This window comes from Rhopalosiphum padi, chromosome 3 (genome assembly GCF_020882245.1).
Source record: "Rhopalosiphum padi isolate XX-2018 chromosome 3, ASM2088224v1, whole genome shotgun sequence".
In the NCBI taxonomy this organism is placed as follows: domain Eukaryota; kingdom Metazoa; phylum Arthropoda; class Insecta; order Hemiptera; family Aphididae; genus Rhopalosiphum; species Rhopalosiphum padi.
This window is the reverse complement of record NC_083599.1, coordinates 37,124,230-37,143,879: the sequence shown is the minus strand read 5'-3', so window position 1 is coordinate 37,143,879 and position 19,650 is coordinate 37,124,230. Positions and strand designations below refer to the sequence as shown.

Here is a 19,650-nt window from a genome sequence, read left to right as displayed (position 1 = left end):
ATCTTTGTTTTGTAAGATCTTAAGCTTTTGAAAAGTTTCAGCAAACTCCTACGTATCACGGCATAACCTCGGTAAAAACTGGTATCGTTTGTTTGATAATCGTACGGGCATCGATTGAGGGTTATTTGAACACCTTCGAGTCGTTTTTATAAATCTTCCATAGTGGTCTAAAAATTAATAAAGGTCACTCGAGACAATTTTTAAATTTATAAAATTTAAATATTTGCCATAAAAATAATTTTTTGATCCTTAAGAAATGAATACATTTTTCCAAAAAAGATCATTTTACTAACTATATGTCTTTACTGTCATCGTTTCTTGAAGTTTATATACACTATAATATAATAAACTACAGACATTTTAAATTAAAATAGGTTTATACACGATAATACGATATTATTAAATTAATATTCAACCGTATTTATTTTATTTTTTATAATGGAAAATTGGAAATAATCCTCTTATAGTGTACAACTTTTTTATTCAACACAATTATGATTTCTTCACTCGAAACACCTTATTCCAAATTAAATACATTAAACCAACTTATTCACTTTCATCTATTGTTTACATATTTTGCTATATAATATATAATAAATAAAATATATATTTAGTATGCATTAAATATAATACAAATCGTTACATTGAACTGTAATCTTTAAGCGTTAGTATTGAGCTTAAGACCAAAAATAAATTGTGTGTTACTCACGCCTTAGCTGCGAATTATTATCACTGTATTAAAATATATTTTCCACAAAATGCTTAACAAAATAAATTAATTTTGAAAACCGTACATTTTAAATAAATAATTTTTATACTAATGATATAATTAAAATCATAATTACTGTTCTTGATGAATAATAGGATTTTATTCTGCTTCTAGTTTAATATCACCTAAAGGTGATTTGAGGCAGTCAAAAATATAAAACAACATGTTATTATAGAATATAATATTTAATTTTAATTTATTTTCAATTCTAAATAAAACATAAGATTTTTATAACTTGATAATTAAAGTGTGAAATTTCCTAACTATATATTGTATTCCTGAAATATCAATTAAATTGCATCTCTGTTTGTGAAGAGAAGTTTATACTACTCTCAAACGTCAAAAGTAACTAAAGTATTAGTGTTAAGTGTTTTTTATTATTATTATTATACAACCATGGTAGTGTAATTACAACAAATTTTACATATTTTACTATTGCATAACTATTCAATGGTCATCACATTAATCATGAACACATATACAAATTAAAATGTTAAGTTTATCGGTTGAAAATTTGTTAACTATCATTCAATTTTGTACATGCAATTGAGTTAACGCAGTACAAAGGAATTTAATATTAGAAGGAAATAAATGGTAAAAAAAATTAAATTACATAGGTACTATTACTTTATTATTATATATGTTTTATATTATAATATATTATCGTTACTCGTATTACTATACTTAATATTCTTCAAAACGTTAAGTTATTTAATTTAACTGGTCGCTACTTAATGTAATATAAAATGCATTATGTCTAGTATTATACTCATCTAGAACAAAAATTTATTGTACAATATAGATCAATGTATTATTATTAGGTATTTCTTTCTTTTTTTTTTGGTCGTCTAAATTAATTTTTCAATGTAGCAATCTAAAATGTAAAACTTAATCATTGTTCATGCTCAGTGGGTCGTAATTAAAATTAAAAGACAACAAATCGTGATGGTATTTTGTTTTGATTTTTTTTTTCTTATACATTCTACAGTATCTTTAATAAGTAATAAATTAATAAAAAAAATGTTTTTACTAAAAAAATAATTAATAATACTAATAAAAATTTGTTAATTTATTATTATTGGTACTTATTTCATCTTAGTAGTTATTACTTATTTCTATTTTTATTATTATTATCATTCGATATATATTTATGTATATCTACTAAACTGGTTTAATTTCTGTAATATTAATAATTATTTTCATAACATTTTCAAAGATAAAAATAGATCAGGTAATAGAAATAAAATTAAAGTGACGATGTTTATCGATTTTACAATTAATTTATATTCAAATTTATAAACATAATCTATTGTTATCTCGAACTGAATCTGTCAAAATTGTTAATACGTTTTATATAACCTGCAGCTTTACATTAAAAACAGATATACGGAACTTTATATATTTATGTACATTGTACAATGCCCCATTTCATAAAAATACATTTAAATAGTCACGTATTAAAATTGTATTGTATCTTTTCTTTAAATTTTAACGATTTTAAGTACTGAATTTTGGATTTTTCGAAATTAGATTATGCATATCTGATAGTAAGTCGAGCATATGACAATTTAGTTTTTCTTCGCTTTTAGTGATGCGAACTTCTTCTACTTCACATTGTTCCTCAGGTTGCGTTGGTTGAAACGAATAATAATTTCTTTTAAATTTAATAGCAATTGAATGTTTATTTTTGAGCTCCGCTCTAATCATATCCCATTCACCTTCATCACTGTGCTCGTTATCATCGGTACATTTAAGATCTGATACGTTTGGACATATATGACAATCATTTATTGTATTGATAAACTGATTATTTATATCTATATCTAAAGGCAAATGAGCGACAGGGTTCAATCCTTCTGGAATAATACTGATGAGAGTATCCATAGTGGCTATATGTTTATCCGCGTCATCATTGAATCGTATAATGGTTTTCACCTTAAATAACATAAATAACGTAGTTATTTATAATTTTAAATACCCAACTATATGTGATTTAGCTAATTAATACCTAGTATTTTACTGTCAAAAAGTAATAAATCCCTATAACAAATTTGATTCGACTAACCTGTGTCGGTATATCATCTGGAGTAGGGTCTTTGCAGAACATATCGCGGAAAATGTTAGTCACATCGACAGCAGCTTCTGATAGTTTTTTGTCTGGATCAGTTTGATGTAGATTTACGTACATGATGAATTGTTTATACAATTCAGATTTAGCGTTACGAGTAATACCAAATGTAAACAATCTCCCGGTATACAAAAACATTGGATTCGAAGAAGGAATAACTGGTTCAAATATTTTCTGTTCCTTGTGATTCAAAAACTTAACATTCGCTGTTATTTTTCCGCCAATAGAAACATTATCTTGAAATTTTAATTTCTGTACATTAAATGATAAACCTAACATTTTTGTTTCATTCATCATGATGAATTTGTATAAATTATTAAATCAAAAGTTAAAATATGACAATAATGTGTAACTAATTTAAAAGTAATTGAATTTAAATATTAGTTGTAACTTGTAATTAATATAAAATAAAATAAATATTTGTACGAAGTGTGTTGTCTAGGTAAATCAAACAAACTATATTTAGACATTTAAAAATGGATTTTAGATTTTTCTTACAACTAATTTTCTAAAAATCGTGTTTAACGTAAAGTTTAACCTACAATTTATTACACTAATCAGTTTTGATTGATTATAGATAAGTAATTATTAAAATAAATGCAATTTGTTTATAATATGATATTTTTTGTGTATTTACTGTGCTATTATTTCTTATTTTTCGATATTATCTAATAATATCTACCTAGTTATTATTATATATTATTTTTCTAACGCATCTCAATAAAATTTTAAAGTACAATTTAAATTTAAATTTAATTTTTTTTAAAGTACTGTTTTTTTATGAGTAAGTATACAAAAAGTTAAATTATAATAATATAGCTAAATATAGCATATAGGTGCATCAAACATAATTTTAGGTAGATAACTGAGAATAAAGTGATAAAAAATAGTTTTTGTTTTGGAATTTACAATAATATTGTTATTTTATTTATAATTTATAAATTAAAACGACCAAATACGTGATTTAACCATGCAACTGACTTAATTTTCAAAACAAAGTCTCTTCAGTTTTTTGTGTAAATCGAATTTTTCACAAAACCGTTTAGCAGGCGATGTTGTTAAAAATGTCTTTTGAAATACGGCATAAAACTAGACCCACTCCAATTGGTATAAATACCCTTCCAACTTGGTGTGTATATACTTTTTTTTATTATTTCAGACTGGTGCCACGGAGTACTCCTTAAAATATTATATAGATACGGACACTTCCAGAAATGACCTTTTCTGCGCAGGTGTCGACAAAACCACACGGGGACTAATGTCGGTCATTCGATACGCTGAAGCAGCACACCGTCGTTATATCACAAATTCTATACCATTACCAATGGTCAACCGCCCAGCCGTTACTTGAGCTCGCAATCCACGGCTATAATACAACACATTTTTTTGTATTTTTATTTTTATTAATATTTAACATTTGGCTCCAATATACGGACTTTCTCTGCCTTTTTATAAAAAATTATCTACAGTTAAAATATTCAATTTTTATTCGTTAAAGACAAGATTTTTCAAAAGCGTTTTTTGGTTTATAACCCAAAAAATTTAATACAAAAATACATTTTTTTTCTATAGACATTTGAAAATAAAATTTAGATAAAATTAGATATTTAAACAAATCATAACAATTTTAATTGTTTTGTTGTAATTCAAAAATATTATTAATTTCTATTTGAAACTTTTGAGTATATTTTTATATTTTATACGTTCAATGATATTTTTAAAACATTCTTATTAATTTTAAGCTATTTTCTATTATATTTGTAGAGAGAATAGATTTATGATAAGCCGATAACAGTTAATAATAATATATATATATATATATATATACCTATAATATTATGTTATAAATATGTTCGATTATATTATTAATTAAATTTATTTATAATAAAACTAGCAGACCCGGCGAACTCCGTTTCGCCACCAGATTCGTTTTATGTAACATTTCGTTTGGTGATTAAAAGATAAAGAAAAAAAATTTTTTTTGTTATATATTTGAAAAGGAAAATATTTATTTCATTTCACAACAGTAATAAATTCATTTCAATTACCTACTAAAATGAAGTGTTATTTAATTGTTTCATTGTAGTGCTCTTTGGTAAACCACATTTTTTGTTTTTTGGTCTGACGTTAACACAAACAAAGCGGATGGTTTCCCAACTCGTGAACACGCAACGTATAACTGTCCATGTGAAAAACAATGATTTTCCAAATTTATCCCGCAAACACTAAGCGATTGGCCTTGCGACTTATTAATTGTCATTGCGAACGCAAGGCGAACTGGGAATTGCAATCGTTTGAAGTCAAACGGAAGATCAGTCGGAATCATTGGTATTCGAGGAATACATACATTTTCACCTGCGTACTTTCCGTTAATAATGGTTGCCTCAATTAAATTCGGCATAAGTCTCTTTACCGAAAGTCGAGTACCGTTGCAAAGTCGCGGTGGATTCAAATTACGCAGTATCAAAATAACTGTACCAACTTTCAGTTGCAAGTTATGTGGTGGAAATCCTGGTATCTCCAGAGAGTTCAAAAACTCCGTTGGATAATTTACTACATCATCGGGATTTGTTATTGAATCAACGGATTTGTATGTCACCAAATCGCCAGCAATTTTTGATTGAATGGTGAAATTCAGTGCGTGGACATCATTATTCTTTGCTGCAAGAATTGCTCGTTGACTTAACCAAGCATAATTCGTATAATTCTCACTAATGTTTGGGAAAACATTTTCAATAAGAACTAATTGAGTGTCTACAAATCGGCAAAAGTCGTTGGTAAGAGTAATTAATCCAGATGTCGCATCAACTGGGACTTTTCCATTTCCAAGATCTAACAATTGTTTGGAAAATTGTGCAGCACTTTGATCATTTTGAAGTTGAACTCTCATATTAGTGGTTAGCGATAATGTTTTTACGTTATTCCATAAAGGTGATGCCTTTAGGCAAGCATTCAATTCATCTGCAGGCGTTCCACGGGGAACTACTGGCAACGTCTGCCTGAAATCGGCTGCCAACAATATCATCAAGCCGCCAAAGATGTTGTTATTTCTCCGAAGATCCTTCAGTGTGAAGTTAAGTGCTTCAAGTGATTTCTTATGTGCCATTGTGCACTCATCCCAAACAATGAGCTTGCATTGCATTAACAATTTTCCAATTGCACTGGATCGGGAAATATTGCACGTTGGAGTATCAATTGTGTTTAAATTGAGTGGCAACTTAAGCGCAGAATGTGCAGTACGACCGCCATCTAGAAGAGTCGCCGCAATTCCAGATGATGCTAACGCCAAAGCTATGTCACATCTTGATCGAATAGTGGCCAAAATCAATGAAATGACAAATGTTTTCCCTGTTCCTCCAGGTGCATCCAGGAAGAATAGACCACCAGTATTATTGTCCACCGCTTGCATTAATGTTTTGTATACTTGTTTTTGCTGTTCATTCAGCAACGGAACATTATTTCTAACGAATTCCTGCAATGTATCAACATTGTATTGCAGCTCTCGATTTAATTCTTGGTTGAATGCATCGTGCATCGATCGATTTGGCGCAATCATTCCTACTTCAATCAGTAGCTTGTTTGCAATAGTCAAGCATTGATCCTCAATCAGAATCAATCCTTCATTGTAGATTTCATCGGTTATTTGGATGTCAGGATTATTCGTTTGAATACGCAAGCGATGCAAGATATCTTCACATATGGCGTCTTTGTATTTGTTCCATAACTGAATTGGTTGTGAAGGAAAACATGTGGTGATGATAATTGCGAACAGCGTTCGTATTTGGTACGCATTTGATGAAACAACTGAATCTGCAAGTGTTAAATCCCAATGAGAATCGTTCTCCAGCAAACCCAATAGTTGACATGCTTCTCGATATGTTTGGCATTGGTGGCCATTCACAGTTTTCAAATGCGCAAATGATTTCGGTCCACGTACATTTACTAACAGCAGTCGCAAATAAAAACATTCATCGTTTCTAGGATGAACAGTGTACATACGACCTAGTGCATCAGTTGAAAACACCTGTGGCCAGTCTGGAACTGGGGTTCCTTGTTTGCGACGTTGGAATTTCTTTGTTGATTGATTCCAAGTGTAATACTTGGGCATTTCAACGTACATCAGCGTCGCTGCGAATGGATCTGCTTCACACATTGCAAAGAAGCTAGTCAATGTTGTCGATGGTGGTCTCTCAGCTCGTTGTGCCGCATTAGCCTCAGTGAAGTAAACTCTTTGGCCATTTTCCAAATGCACTGCTAAATGTACAACTGTGGGATATCTTTCATGAATTTGAAATGACAATAATCGCCACAGTGCTTCATTAGTACTGACGTATCTGCCCATTTGGAAGTTGCTGATTTCGTCATTCACATTTTCCGACGCAATACCAAACACAGCCATGTCGCTGCCTTTTGTGACGTACTTGCACAAATATTTGATTGATTTGGCCGAATGACAACTCTCAACGTTTGCATGTGTTTCGAAAATTCGTGATAGCAGCGGGCAATATGGTACAATGAATTCATTTCCGATCTCAATCTCTTGATTTTGAACTTTAACTTTGATAGTTCGACCGTTATCTTCTTTTGAACGCCGACGATAAACTGGATATCCATCGTTCCCTGTGACTGTTTCAGCAACTAACGGTCGCGGATATCGTTTTGTGCACTTTCCATCAGCCATGCAAGGCGATAATGGATTTAATGCACCGCACGGTCCATGCACCATCTGTGTCGTCACAATGTCGTGTAGACGGGGATCAGTGACTGGATCAGGAATTTCAGCTGATATGATGTCATCCACTTCATTTGAATGTAATTTGTTCAGCAACCAAATTAGGATATGAGCATGCGGTAGTCCACGCTTCTGCCATTCCACCGAGTACATATAACAACGTGTGTCACCAAAAACTCGATACTTAGTAAGCACATCCATCATAACCTTGAGTTTTTGCTGAAATACTCTGGCGATTATGTCATGGCGATCTTGCGGTTTTTGACCCGGTTCCAACTCGCGTTCAATTTCCGTCCACTTCGGATTGCATGTGACCGTAATAAATAAATCCGGAGTTCCATAATTTCGCACGTACGTCATAGCGTCTTGAGCGTATTCGTGCATGTGGCGTGGGCTTCCGATATAAGTTGATGGGAGAATCGTCAGTCGTCCAATATTCTGAACATCACCATCTGAATGAATAGCATCACGCAAGTGTATATAGTCCTCAGATCGTAGCTTTGGCTGATTGAATCTGATGAACGCTAAACGTTCGGTCTCGACTTTGACATACATGTCAACAGCGAATTGCTGGAATAGCCGACCGCACTTCAGAATGACATTCTCCTCATGTGTACGAATCATCATACGATACGCATAGTAATTCATTGCGCTTAGATTTTTATTATTCGTTGATACTCCTGAAAATGCAAAATTAAATGAATTGTTAATGGAAACCAATAAAAGTAATAATGGAAATAATTAGTGTGTGAATATTGTACCTGTAATTGGATCGACCATCTTCAACGTGATGTCGTATCCGTCTTGCCCTTGCCAATAAATGATTGGATATTGTAACGCATCGTACAAACGATGTGTCTCGTTTACACGATGCATGATATTGCTTCTTCGCTGAACGACAATGTCTCGTGATTTAGTTGGATCGCCAACAATAATTGCAGCAACATCATTAACGGTGGGTGCATTGAATCTTCGCACATGTTCACCTGTCGGAGTACAATCCGCTCTTATGACAAATTTGTGCGTATCCGATGGCATTCGTTCCAATGCTGTTTTGAACATATTAACCACAGCATTATTAGCGTGAAAAAATGCTTGCAACTGTTCAATAATTCGTCTCTTTAACTGTTGTGCTCCCTGTATATTGCACCGCACGTTCAGCTGATCCACCATCGACGAAATGAAATATATTTGCAGAAATTGATGCGGTTCATCTGGTGTTGGCACCATTGAACCATGCAAATGATATATTTGACCTTGTATCTGTAATTGCAAATAATCATTAAAATTTGTTCATGAATACATTGTAAATCGTGTGATGGTGTAGTGTGTGGTGTATATGAAGTTGTTATGTGTTGCAATTATGTGTTGGTTATGTGTGTTGTATCTTTTACCTTGCAAGTCGGCATGAAGCCGCCTTCTCGAATGATATTAGCTCCAAAGGAAAGCAGTTATTGTATTCAAGGATGTGTTGAAGAAAATGGCTGGAATCGGGATCACTTCCATCAAACAATGTTTTCAGTGGCTGTGGTGGTGTAAGTAATGGATCCAGTTTGACTTTTCCACTTGCGCAGCACAATCCAACCGTTTCTCTTTTGAACTTTACCGCATTGCAATATCGGCATATAGTCGTCATTCGTCCAATATCCAAATTTTCATCATCACTGTAGTTCGCAGTGGGATCATATTGGAATGCCAAGCGATTGTATGATGCCAATGATCTTCGTGTGCTCACGCGATGTCTCAATCGGTCATTTTCTCTTATTATATTTTGTCTTTCTTCTCTTAAGTTCCTTGAATAGACTTGTTGCTGGCTTGCATGTCTTGTGCGGCGGCCGATGTTCGCACGTCGTTCTCTAGGCATTTTGGACTATGGACATAGTGTTGAATTTAACTTCAAATGCACGATCCATATAATTTACAATAAATGAAATTAACTGAACAGAGAATAATGATATCTGTCACACACTTTATCACGCACCGTTGCTATTGGTTTGAAGTACATGCTATGTATAATAGATGGCGCTGTATGTGAAAAACGATTTCCCCACTTTTCTGTTGAATTTTTCCTGAATTTTCCAGAATTTTCTTTGCTATAAACCTCACGGAGCCCAAGACCTTTCCAACGAATGCAAAACCGTGGAAATCGGTTCGTGCGTTCTGGAGTTATAGCGTCAGGGAGGAAAACCGGACTTATTTTTATATAATAGATAAATGAAATATTTTCGGTCTATTGGAAAATAAAATCTAAACTATCTTGTTAAAATATGATGTTACATTAAGTTAATAAAATATATAATACGAGTATAGTTAACAAAATATATTTGAACAAATATTATATTATAAATTTTATTTTCGGAAATTTAAAGATAAAAATATTTCTTAAATATTTTTTTATTTATTAACGTATGTTATAATATTATGAAAATTGAAAATCAAAATATAAAATATACAGTGTATAGTATTGTTGAACAATAATGGTATATTAAAAAAAAAATGATTTCATTCTCTATTTACCACTATCGCGTTAATATTGTATTCTTACATGTCTCTAATGATTCACGTAATGCGTCTACTGAGTACAGAGTATAGTTATTATTTTTAATATTGCATATTATTCTAAATAAAAACGTACCACTTGTTTATGGCCAAATGTCCAATTTGTATTAATACGATGAGAAGTAAATATTTCACTATCTTTAGGTCATTTTTAGTTACACATTATCTACAGCCACTCTCGTCTCCCGGGATCCTTAATTAAAAATATAATATTTTATAATTTAATGAATAATAATATATATGATATGTATGAACTTGACATAAAATAATTATAAAGCGTATGCCAACGACATATATTTTTTGTCTTTTGGCTCAATGTATTAAATTCAATTATATTATTTAAATATTAAAACAACAAAATAACTCCTTAAGAATATTGCTATGACTCTCAAATAAATTATATAGGGATCAATTCGTTATCTACATACTTATATATATATATTGTTATTTTTCTAGTTTTAAAATGTGATTTAAAAAAACTCACTAATTTTGGTGGTGAGAGTATATAAAATTTTTAACAAAACATTATTAGTATGCGTTAAAAGTTATGCATTAAATAATAATAAAAATATTTTTAAAAAAATTGATTTTATACCGATATAAAGTACAATTATAATTTATTTTTGTAATCATGTCCGAGTATTTATAGTATTTATTTACTTGATGCATGTACATAATTACTCGTTATCAAGTGTATTTCGATAGATATAGCAATTTAAATACCTTTTTTTATGGACGGATTCGTATCTCCATTTAAACATGAAAATATTGGCCTGGGGAAATTCGATCTCAAACGGCCTTCGGTGTAATAACTGATCATCTATATATATATATATATATAGAGAGAGAGAGAGAGAGAGAGAGATATATAGATAGATAGATAGATAGATAGATAGATATACATAATATATTACTTGTACAGTTGAACAGTATACTAGTATACTATACTGGGTGATCCACTTTAAAGAAGTTGATCTACGATCAAATTGGTTCAATAAAAAAAATGATCAAAAATGAATTTTTTACTACTCATATACAGAGCTGGTTACAGCTAAACGCTAAACATTATCTCGTTACATCAATGTTATTGTTAAAAAATATTGTACAATAGTGTGTAATTGTTTCGTATATGACCGTAAAAGAATACTCGTATGCTTTTTGTACGGGAAACGAAGTGCACGAGTACAGCTAGTATTATATATATATTATAGTTTCAGAAAATCAAATCATTACTACTATTATTAACAACTAAATCATAATATGAAGACAAACGTACATTAGCGTGTAACCTTTTTCTTAAAAAAAAAAATAAATAAATATGATTTTTGGACGTAACGCAATAAAAAATTACAATATGACTTCAAACTTTTTCTACGTTTATGTGTATAGGTATCCCAGTATACAAAACACCCCGTGCAGCATACTATTTTAAATCGGTGTCGGTCTGCAGGGAATTCTACCGGTTTTCCGGTGGCCAGTCCACCACCGCCACTATCGCCGTAAAATACACGTGCCTCAACCTTTTATAGTACCTACCGTAATATTCACACACACACACCACAGACACACAGACACAGACACACACACGTATATTTATATATATATTCTACACACGCGATATAATAATATCATTAACGGACATCAAATTCAACGCAAAAACACGTCGTACTTACTGGTAGGTTTCCTTGAACAATTTAATGGCACTGTGCTCTAGAGGTTTACAGGAGGGCAACAAATATATACCTCTTCTAGCTGTATATTATGTATAATGCATAGCGATAGGGGGTGGTGTGGGGATAGCGATCTGCTCGCGTCGGACTTACATATAAATTATATGGGGGTGTAAATATCTCGTGTGTGCATAAATAAATATTACTAATCAATACATGTAGTAATAATAATAAGACAGATGAAATATATACAGATACTGTTACACTCCCGTCAGATACACCTCTGAGACACAATAAAAAATATACATATGTTATCACCCCGATCTGAATTTTGCACGTTTTTGTAACACGAATATTTTGTACTCAATTGTAATTCCTACTCAACTTAACCCATTTTATGGTAATCAAATCCTCTTCGACCCTTAACTTTCCTGGAAAATGGATAGGTTTAGCAGGAATCACAATAAACTGATCAGGAATTCACAAGAATCGAGCACTAAATATTCACGGAACAAAAATTTCAAAGTTTACTCGAGTAAATGCCTCCTCGGTAGGGTTACAATGCAAAAATGTACGTTCAACGTGTTTTTTTTTTATTTTATTTTATTATTATTAAAAATAAATAGCATTTACAATATGATACATAATAAAAAAATGGGTTAAAAAACAATTATAATAGAATTAGAGATAATAAATAGGGAGGCTATTCAGTGATAGGGCCCTTTGACATATTTTAAACAAATTATGTCAAAAAACTATTGTATTTTGTCCATAGTGTAACTAGATATTATTGGTTTTAAATCAAGGAGGTATGTAATTTTCATTCTTTAAAAAGAACTTTTTAAATATTTTTTTATAATATTATAATAATTGTATATTATATTATGTTAGGTATTGAATATGAACACTGATATTTTACAAAGGACATCATTTTTAAAATTCCCTAATGGTTTCTGAGAAATCGAGAGAACTGCAACAAAATAATCGGCAACGAATAATAAATTGAAACCTACACCCATCGTCTACTATTAATATGATCTCAACCATTATCGGATCTGTTTGCAGAATGAATTTAGAAAAAATACCATTGGTTTATCATCGTTTTCAAATTATTAATGACGTCACCGCTGAAGCGCCTCGCAGCCGTCTGTACTTTAGTTGTATTTTTATTCGTCCATCTACAACCAAAAATAACAAGTACGAGAATTTAACGGTAGAACGACCATTTGTGATGCCGGCGGCTAACGCAATAAATAATTTTAGATAGGTACCTAAATATTATTATACAACCGTTACCATCGTCGACCGTATTCGACATTTCATCCAAGGCAGCGACGTCAATTCGCTATGTCGTATCCGCACGAATGATATTGAGAAAAAAAAACAATTTTAGCGTGTGACTTATATGCGCGCGTGGTTAAGCGATTTCCCAAATTCTCGCATTGTCTCACGTCAACCCCCTCCACGATATGAGCTGATCGATAAACCCGTACATTTTCCGGTATATATATTAGAATTGGCTGCATATGGTAAGAATAACCTAGAACAAATACCCACAGAACAGATAATCAATAAAAATAACCTAATATCAATAATTTTAACATCATAAATCACAATTTTAATGTTTTGACTATGTTTGTATATATACCCGTCGCTTGTAATAAAAAAAAGTGTTGTGATAAAGTCTTATGTTCAAATGATTCAACGAATGTATTACGTAAGGTAAGTGAATATTAATAAATATGTGTGTGTATAATAAACTATTATATGCATTATAATATAGGTAGCCATGTAAGTAAACTTTAAACCAGACTACTATTTTTCGAATATCGTTTCTCATGTTTTATTATTATTACTATATTATAATAACCGTTCAATGTATGTACATACAACATTATTTTAATTTTTTATGTTTTATGATTCATATAAGCTATGTATTTATATAATATTATATGAACATTTTTACAACATAAAATGTACTATTATAAGTGTTGCTAAATGCCTAATAATTTTGACTGCAAATTATCTGCTAAAAAGTCAATACTATATTATTAAAAGTTAGCAATTTTTATTTAGGCGTGGATAATATTTACATAGTCATTTTTTCCTTTGATATGTTTTCTTGGGATGTATTTTGAGTGAATACCGTAGATTTTAAAGGTAATACCCAATTGACAATCATTCAATTAACTTCATTATAATTGGTTCTCAATAAGTATTTTATGCGATTGAAAACCGAAGTGGTTTCCCGGGAATTTTTGAGCAACATCTCTTCTGTTCATATATTCAAAAACAATATAATCATATTATAAATTTAATTGACGAAACTTCGATATAAATAAAATGATACAATTTCAAGATAAAAGGTATATACAGACTAAAAATAAAACTTACATTGGTGTTAATTTCAAGTTGACTAGTATAACTTGATTAGTTGTTTATACACAAAGGTTTTTGCAAAACCTAATATTAAAATGTTATTTACGTTCTGTTACATTTTGAGTTATGTAATGCAAGTGTAGTATATATATTATAGAGAAAAATGGTCAAAAATTGTTATCATAAAATAAAACAAACAAAATGGATATCATTGCAACAGCGCCACATTCGTGCCAACTTGAGTTAAAAATTTAAAATAATTTAGACGCGGATAACACACAATGCGATGATAGTTAAAATTTAAAATCATAAACGCACATTTTTATAGTATTTTTGATAACCTACGTGATACGAAACAAAAACTACGTATAGGCAAACCAACGCGTTTTATATTATGACCTCTATACATATTATTTAAAAACAGACATATCTAAATATTCTCCCGGTTGACACCCTGTCCGTTATAATAATACCGATCGACATCACCAGACCAACGGCGGAGTAGTTTTCGAAAGAAAACAAAGAAAACGGAAATCATCATAATAGCTATACACTTCAATACCTGTATACTTTATTTTTGGTAAACTCAGTGGTTGTCTTCCACAAGACTGTCATGCACACTAATTGACGAGTTGGTACTTTGTGAGAGTGGCTGAAAGTAATGTGCGGTTGTGTGTATATAAGCCAATACCGAAAAGTGAGATATTTTTACTTTATTCTTTAATAAACTAAAACGAATACAAAACTATGTCAACGTCTCTTGGTTTGATTTTTATTTATATTATTGCTGATGATGATCGTTTGGGCCACGTTATAAAATATTTTTTTATTTGAGCCGTCGGCGGAAAGTAAAAAAAAATGTTTAACTACCGTAATGATAAGTTTTATTACGACGGTGTATTAGATATGTATGTACCTAGCAACTTGATATTTTTGTCGCCCCATTAGTACCCGGTAGTGGAGACTAATACAATATTTATAATATATTGTGGCCTTACTTATTACGTAGGTAGATTACATAATATTATATTTCAAAAATGTATTAATTTCATAATAACAAAATTAATTTAACGGTGATTTATTTATAAGAAATATTAGTTAGATTTTATATATTTAATACTTTAATTAGTATTTTTTATCGTTGCATTAATGATTAATTTGTATTTACATTGAAAATTGATATCTTAGATTCTGAACAACTATAATTAGTTTATCTTTAAGAAGATGTATGTTTTTTTACATGCTCGCAACTTTTCATGGAAAAGAAAAAAAGTTTCTACAAAAGTTTTAAATTGGCTACTTTATAGATTGGAAATAGGACACAGATGTTACTTATTAGAGTTGTAACTTATAACGTTTAGAATTTCCCAATGGTCGTTGATAAATTTTTTGAAAAAAACGTATTAGATACTTACGATAAATTGATTTTAACTAAAATGTACTTTGTAGTTTATAAAACATTTTCTATAATTTTGAAGACGTGAAACTTATTAGTTAATTATGTTATAAGGCATAAGGCAAAATGTTATTAAAAATCGATTTACATAAATCCTTAAAATTTAAAGATTAAATTATGTTTTACTGATATTTAATAAAAATGTTCTAATTTTTGAGATTTCGTTAGGTAATAAGTATATTTATATTTTTTAATCAAAAATATTATTTTAAGTTTTAAAAATTCAAAATTCAGTACAAGATTAATATTATATACGTCATACTATATACATACATATTAATTCAATATAATGGAAATGATGATCAATATCTTTTTTTTGATAAGTATTAAATATTTAACACACATTTTTTTCAATAAATCTTCCTAAATATGGAATATAATAAAATAATTATTGTTTTATTTTATAATTTAAAAAACATAGTAGTTGCCTCAACTGTCATGGTTATAAAATCAATTTCATTAAGTACCTATTTCCTAATAAAAAACACTGTCAAACAAAAATAATTAATCAAGGAACCTAATATATTGTACACTCGGCGGTTATTTATTTTTAATAATTACTTTACTACGAGACAAATATATTTGTTATGTTATGACTGATGAATTATGGCTCTTGTTCGATTTTAGGTTAAGCACACAGAAAGACATATTTACTGATTATTTTTATTTTTATAGCAACTCGAATGAATACCTTTTTGGTATATCAATATTAAACTGAATAGGATTTCATTGATTTTACTGTACCAAGTTTATAATTTCGTTTTGCCTATATTATCTTTGTTGTCTATTGGTATTATGCTCGTCTGCGTTTAGAATAACTTATAATATATATGGCATGTTCGTTGCAATAGCTATTCATTTCTATAAAATCATACATGATATAATAATTATACAAATATATTTTGGCTTAGACTTCTTTGAAAATTAATATAAGTAAAACTGTATTGTTCCGTGGACTTATAGTTAATTGAATCTTCAATACCACCATTTCTAACATCCATAAGATGTGAATCAATATAATTCATGAATCAAATAGCTTAGGTGCCCTTAAGAGTATTATATTAATTATATTTCGAAACTTAGGTACTTAGCGTTATATAAAGTACCTACACCACGTCTGTAAGTTGAAAAACGGTAGCAAATAATTATAATAACTAGGGCTCGGAAGATCATACATTTGCATATTTTTACTAAGTGCATCAAAAATTTGCTGGATAGGATTTGAATCACGATTTAATAAGTTCAAAAATAAAATTTTAGTGTGCATTTTCGCATATTTTGATGTTTTTTAAAAAGATATTCATATTTTAAAATAAAATTGCATTTTAGTGTGTGTGTGTGTGTGTGTGTTTTTATTAAAATTTCATTAAAATGTCGGATTTTGAGTATATTTCAAAAAAAAATTTGAAAATATGTCCTTAAAGACGTTACAAATATAAAATAAAAACCTGATTAATTAAATTAATCAGTATTTATTATTAAAAAATTACGGCTGATAATCGCCGTTCATTTGTATTTGAAAACCTGTAAAAATCTTTAGTTGTAAATTTTAATTCTTGAATTAAATAAAACATAATATTTTATAATATTAAAATTGTGTATATTTTTCGCCATATTTTAATGGTTTTACAGGCATTTATTTGCATGCATATTTTGATAGTTTTCAGTGCATGAACTTCCGGGCCCTAACAATAACTATTGTAGATAAGCATAGTAAAATAATTATAAGAATAACAAGCACTAATTGCATAAAGTTTGTTTAGCTTAGTATTACAAAAAACACATTAAAAAAAATATATAATTGTAATATTTTAACCAAGTTTTTAACACTCATTTAATCAGTCAAATCAAAAATTCAACTTACAATAAAAAACCACGTCCGATTAAATATTGAAGCGTAGTTTAAAGTTAACAAATATAGTTTTTAAATATGATTATGACAATTCTGAGTGTAAAAATATTTGTTTCTTAAAGTCCATTTGAAATTATTTTTCTTATTTATTTAGTTAATGAGGACGTCCAAAGAAGCGATGGATAGATGGAATAAAGAAGGACTTAAAAAAACTAGGAATACCAAATTGGGAAGAAAAAGTACAAAATCGAGAAGAATGGAAAGAACTGTTGGTAGCGGTAAAGAATTTTGAAGAGTTGTGATGCCAGGAAGAAGAAGACGAGATTTGGTACAACATTTTTTTTAATCTATTTAATATTTATACTATGCAATTCTAAAACAACGTTTAAATACTTGTTAAAAAATAAAAACCAAGTAACTTTTATAATTGTACATTTGTTATTAATGATAACGCAGTTATTTCATTATAGATTTTGAAAAAAATAATTATTTTTTAGGTAGTAGTTAAAGTTTAGTCAAAATGAATCCAAACAAACTATAATAATTTCTGATCAAAATAAAATAAATAGTTTAATTATATCTTAATTCTGTTACCTGTTACAATAAGAATCAATTTTCATATTTTCATAAATGGAGTAAAACCATCATACAGATATATTATTATTATATTATTTATTATGTATTTAGTCAAATAATACTATCATATTTGTGAAAAACGGAATTCTTCCTTTGATTGAAATGAAATCGCTTAAATATTCTATCATCGTGTTCGTGATATGTATTTATTGTTTTATTAATGAATACCTTATAAAACACTGCTGTGAAATTTAATACAAATTTTATCAGGCAGTATAACATGCTAATAAGTTAATGGTACTTGTATATTACAAATTTTAGATTTACATATTTATATAATAATAAGAAATTAAGAAATTATTTTCTGTTTTTAAAATGTATTTGCCCTTGATTAAAATATCACTATTAAATTACATTAATTATTTTTATAAATAATAATGATCTTAAAGGCTTATAATTCCAAACAATGAACTAACAATTATATTGAATCATAGTTAGTTTGTATAATTATTTATTTATCTATTTTATTATTTTAATAACATTCACTTCAGCCAAATAATTATTTTCTATAAATGCCATTTATATATTAAGGACTCCGTTGATTCAACATAAGATCCCTCTTGTTATTTACAATAATGTAGTGTATACCTACCTAGTGGCATATATACAAATCATTCCAAATGAACTACACTAATAGTGTATGGATGTAGTCTACATCATAGCTTGTATATATCGCCGCCCACTTATCAGATTATAAACTACCTAATATTATTTATGATATTTGTGATTCCTTGCAAGACAACATGCACACTTATAACGGTATTTATTATTTAGACGTATAGTTAGGATATTTCTTGTTGACCAATCGCATAATGTTAAGAAATAGATTTGTGTAAGTCAACAACACTCGTATACACTCTTGTGATACCAAGCTATGTTATCCCACAACTCCTGTACAAGTATAATATTGATAAACTCTATAATTTACAATATAAAGAGGACTAAAGTAGGTTCACTCCCTTTATAAACTTCATGGACGTCAAAAACAGGAACTACTTATAAATAAGATTTGCTATGCAATTCATTTACTAAGTAGAACGGAATTAACATCAACACCTCATCATCTAGGTAAGTATCCAATACGTTTTACATAACTTTTACTCGTTCAAATTTTATCTTCCTTTATTTTACATATTTATATTATATATTATACATTTTTACTCTTCTAAACGCTATCTACTATGAACATTTTTTCATGTTTAAATTATAAATGAAATTTCTCATGGTTTTTCATAGAAACGGTTGAACTTTTATAAATATTGAAATGGCTAAAGTTTTAACGAGAGAGAGTTTTTCACTTTCTATCGAAATAAATACATTTAAAGAACCGAACCGTATAAATATAGTAAAAGGAGGGAAACAAGGTGAAAATAACAAACAAAAACCCGTCACTAAAAAAAAAAATACCACAATTTTATGTACAAAGAATCAGAAATGATGTAACGTAAAGTTTGACTTAAAAAAAAAAC

At 29.4% G+C, this 19,650-nt stretch overlaps 2 protein-coding genes across 2 annotated transcripts; both read right to left on the bottom strand.

Moving 5' to 3' along the window:
• Positions 1-2,266: 2,266 nt before the first annotated feature.
• LOC132925020 (uncharacterized) lies at positions 2,267-3,191 on the bottom strand. Its single transcript, XM_060989452.1, has 2 exons — positions 2,835-3,191; positions 2,267-2,704 (listed from the first exon to the last, which is right to left on the bottom strand). The coding sequence occupies exons 1-2, from the start codon at positions 3,189-3,191 to the stop codon at positions 2,267-2,269; spliced, it is 795 nt and encodes a 264-aa protein (XP_060845435.1).
• Positions 3,192-4,796: 1,605 nt separating this feature from the next.
• LOC132926972 (uncharacterized) lies at positions 4,797-9,842 on the bottom strand. Its single transcript, XM_060991411.1, has 3 exons — positions 9,024-9,842; positions 8,391-8,892; positions 4,797-8,309 (listed from the first exon to the last, which is right to left on the bottom strand). The coding sequence occupies exons 1-3, from the start codon at positions 9,036-9,038 to the stop codon at positions 4,975-4,977; spliced, it is 3,852 nt and encodes a 1,283-aa protein (XP_060847394.1). The 5' UTR covers positions 9,039-9,842; the 3' UTR covers positions 4,797-4,974.
• Between the last annotated feature and the right edge of the window lie 9,808 nt (positions 9,843-19,650).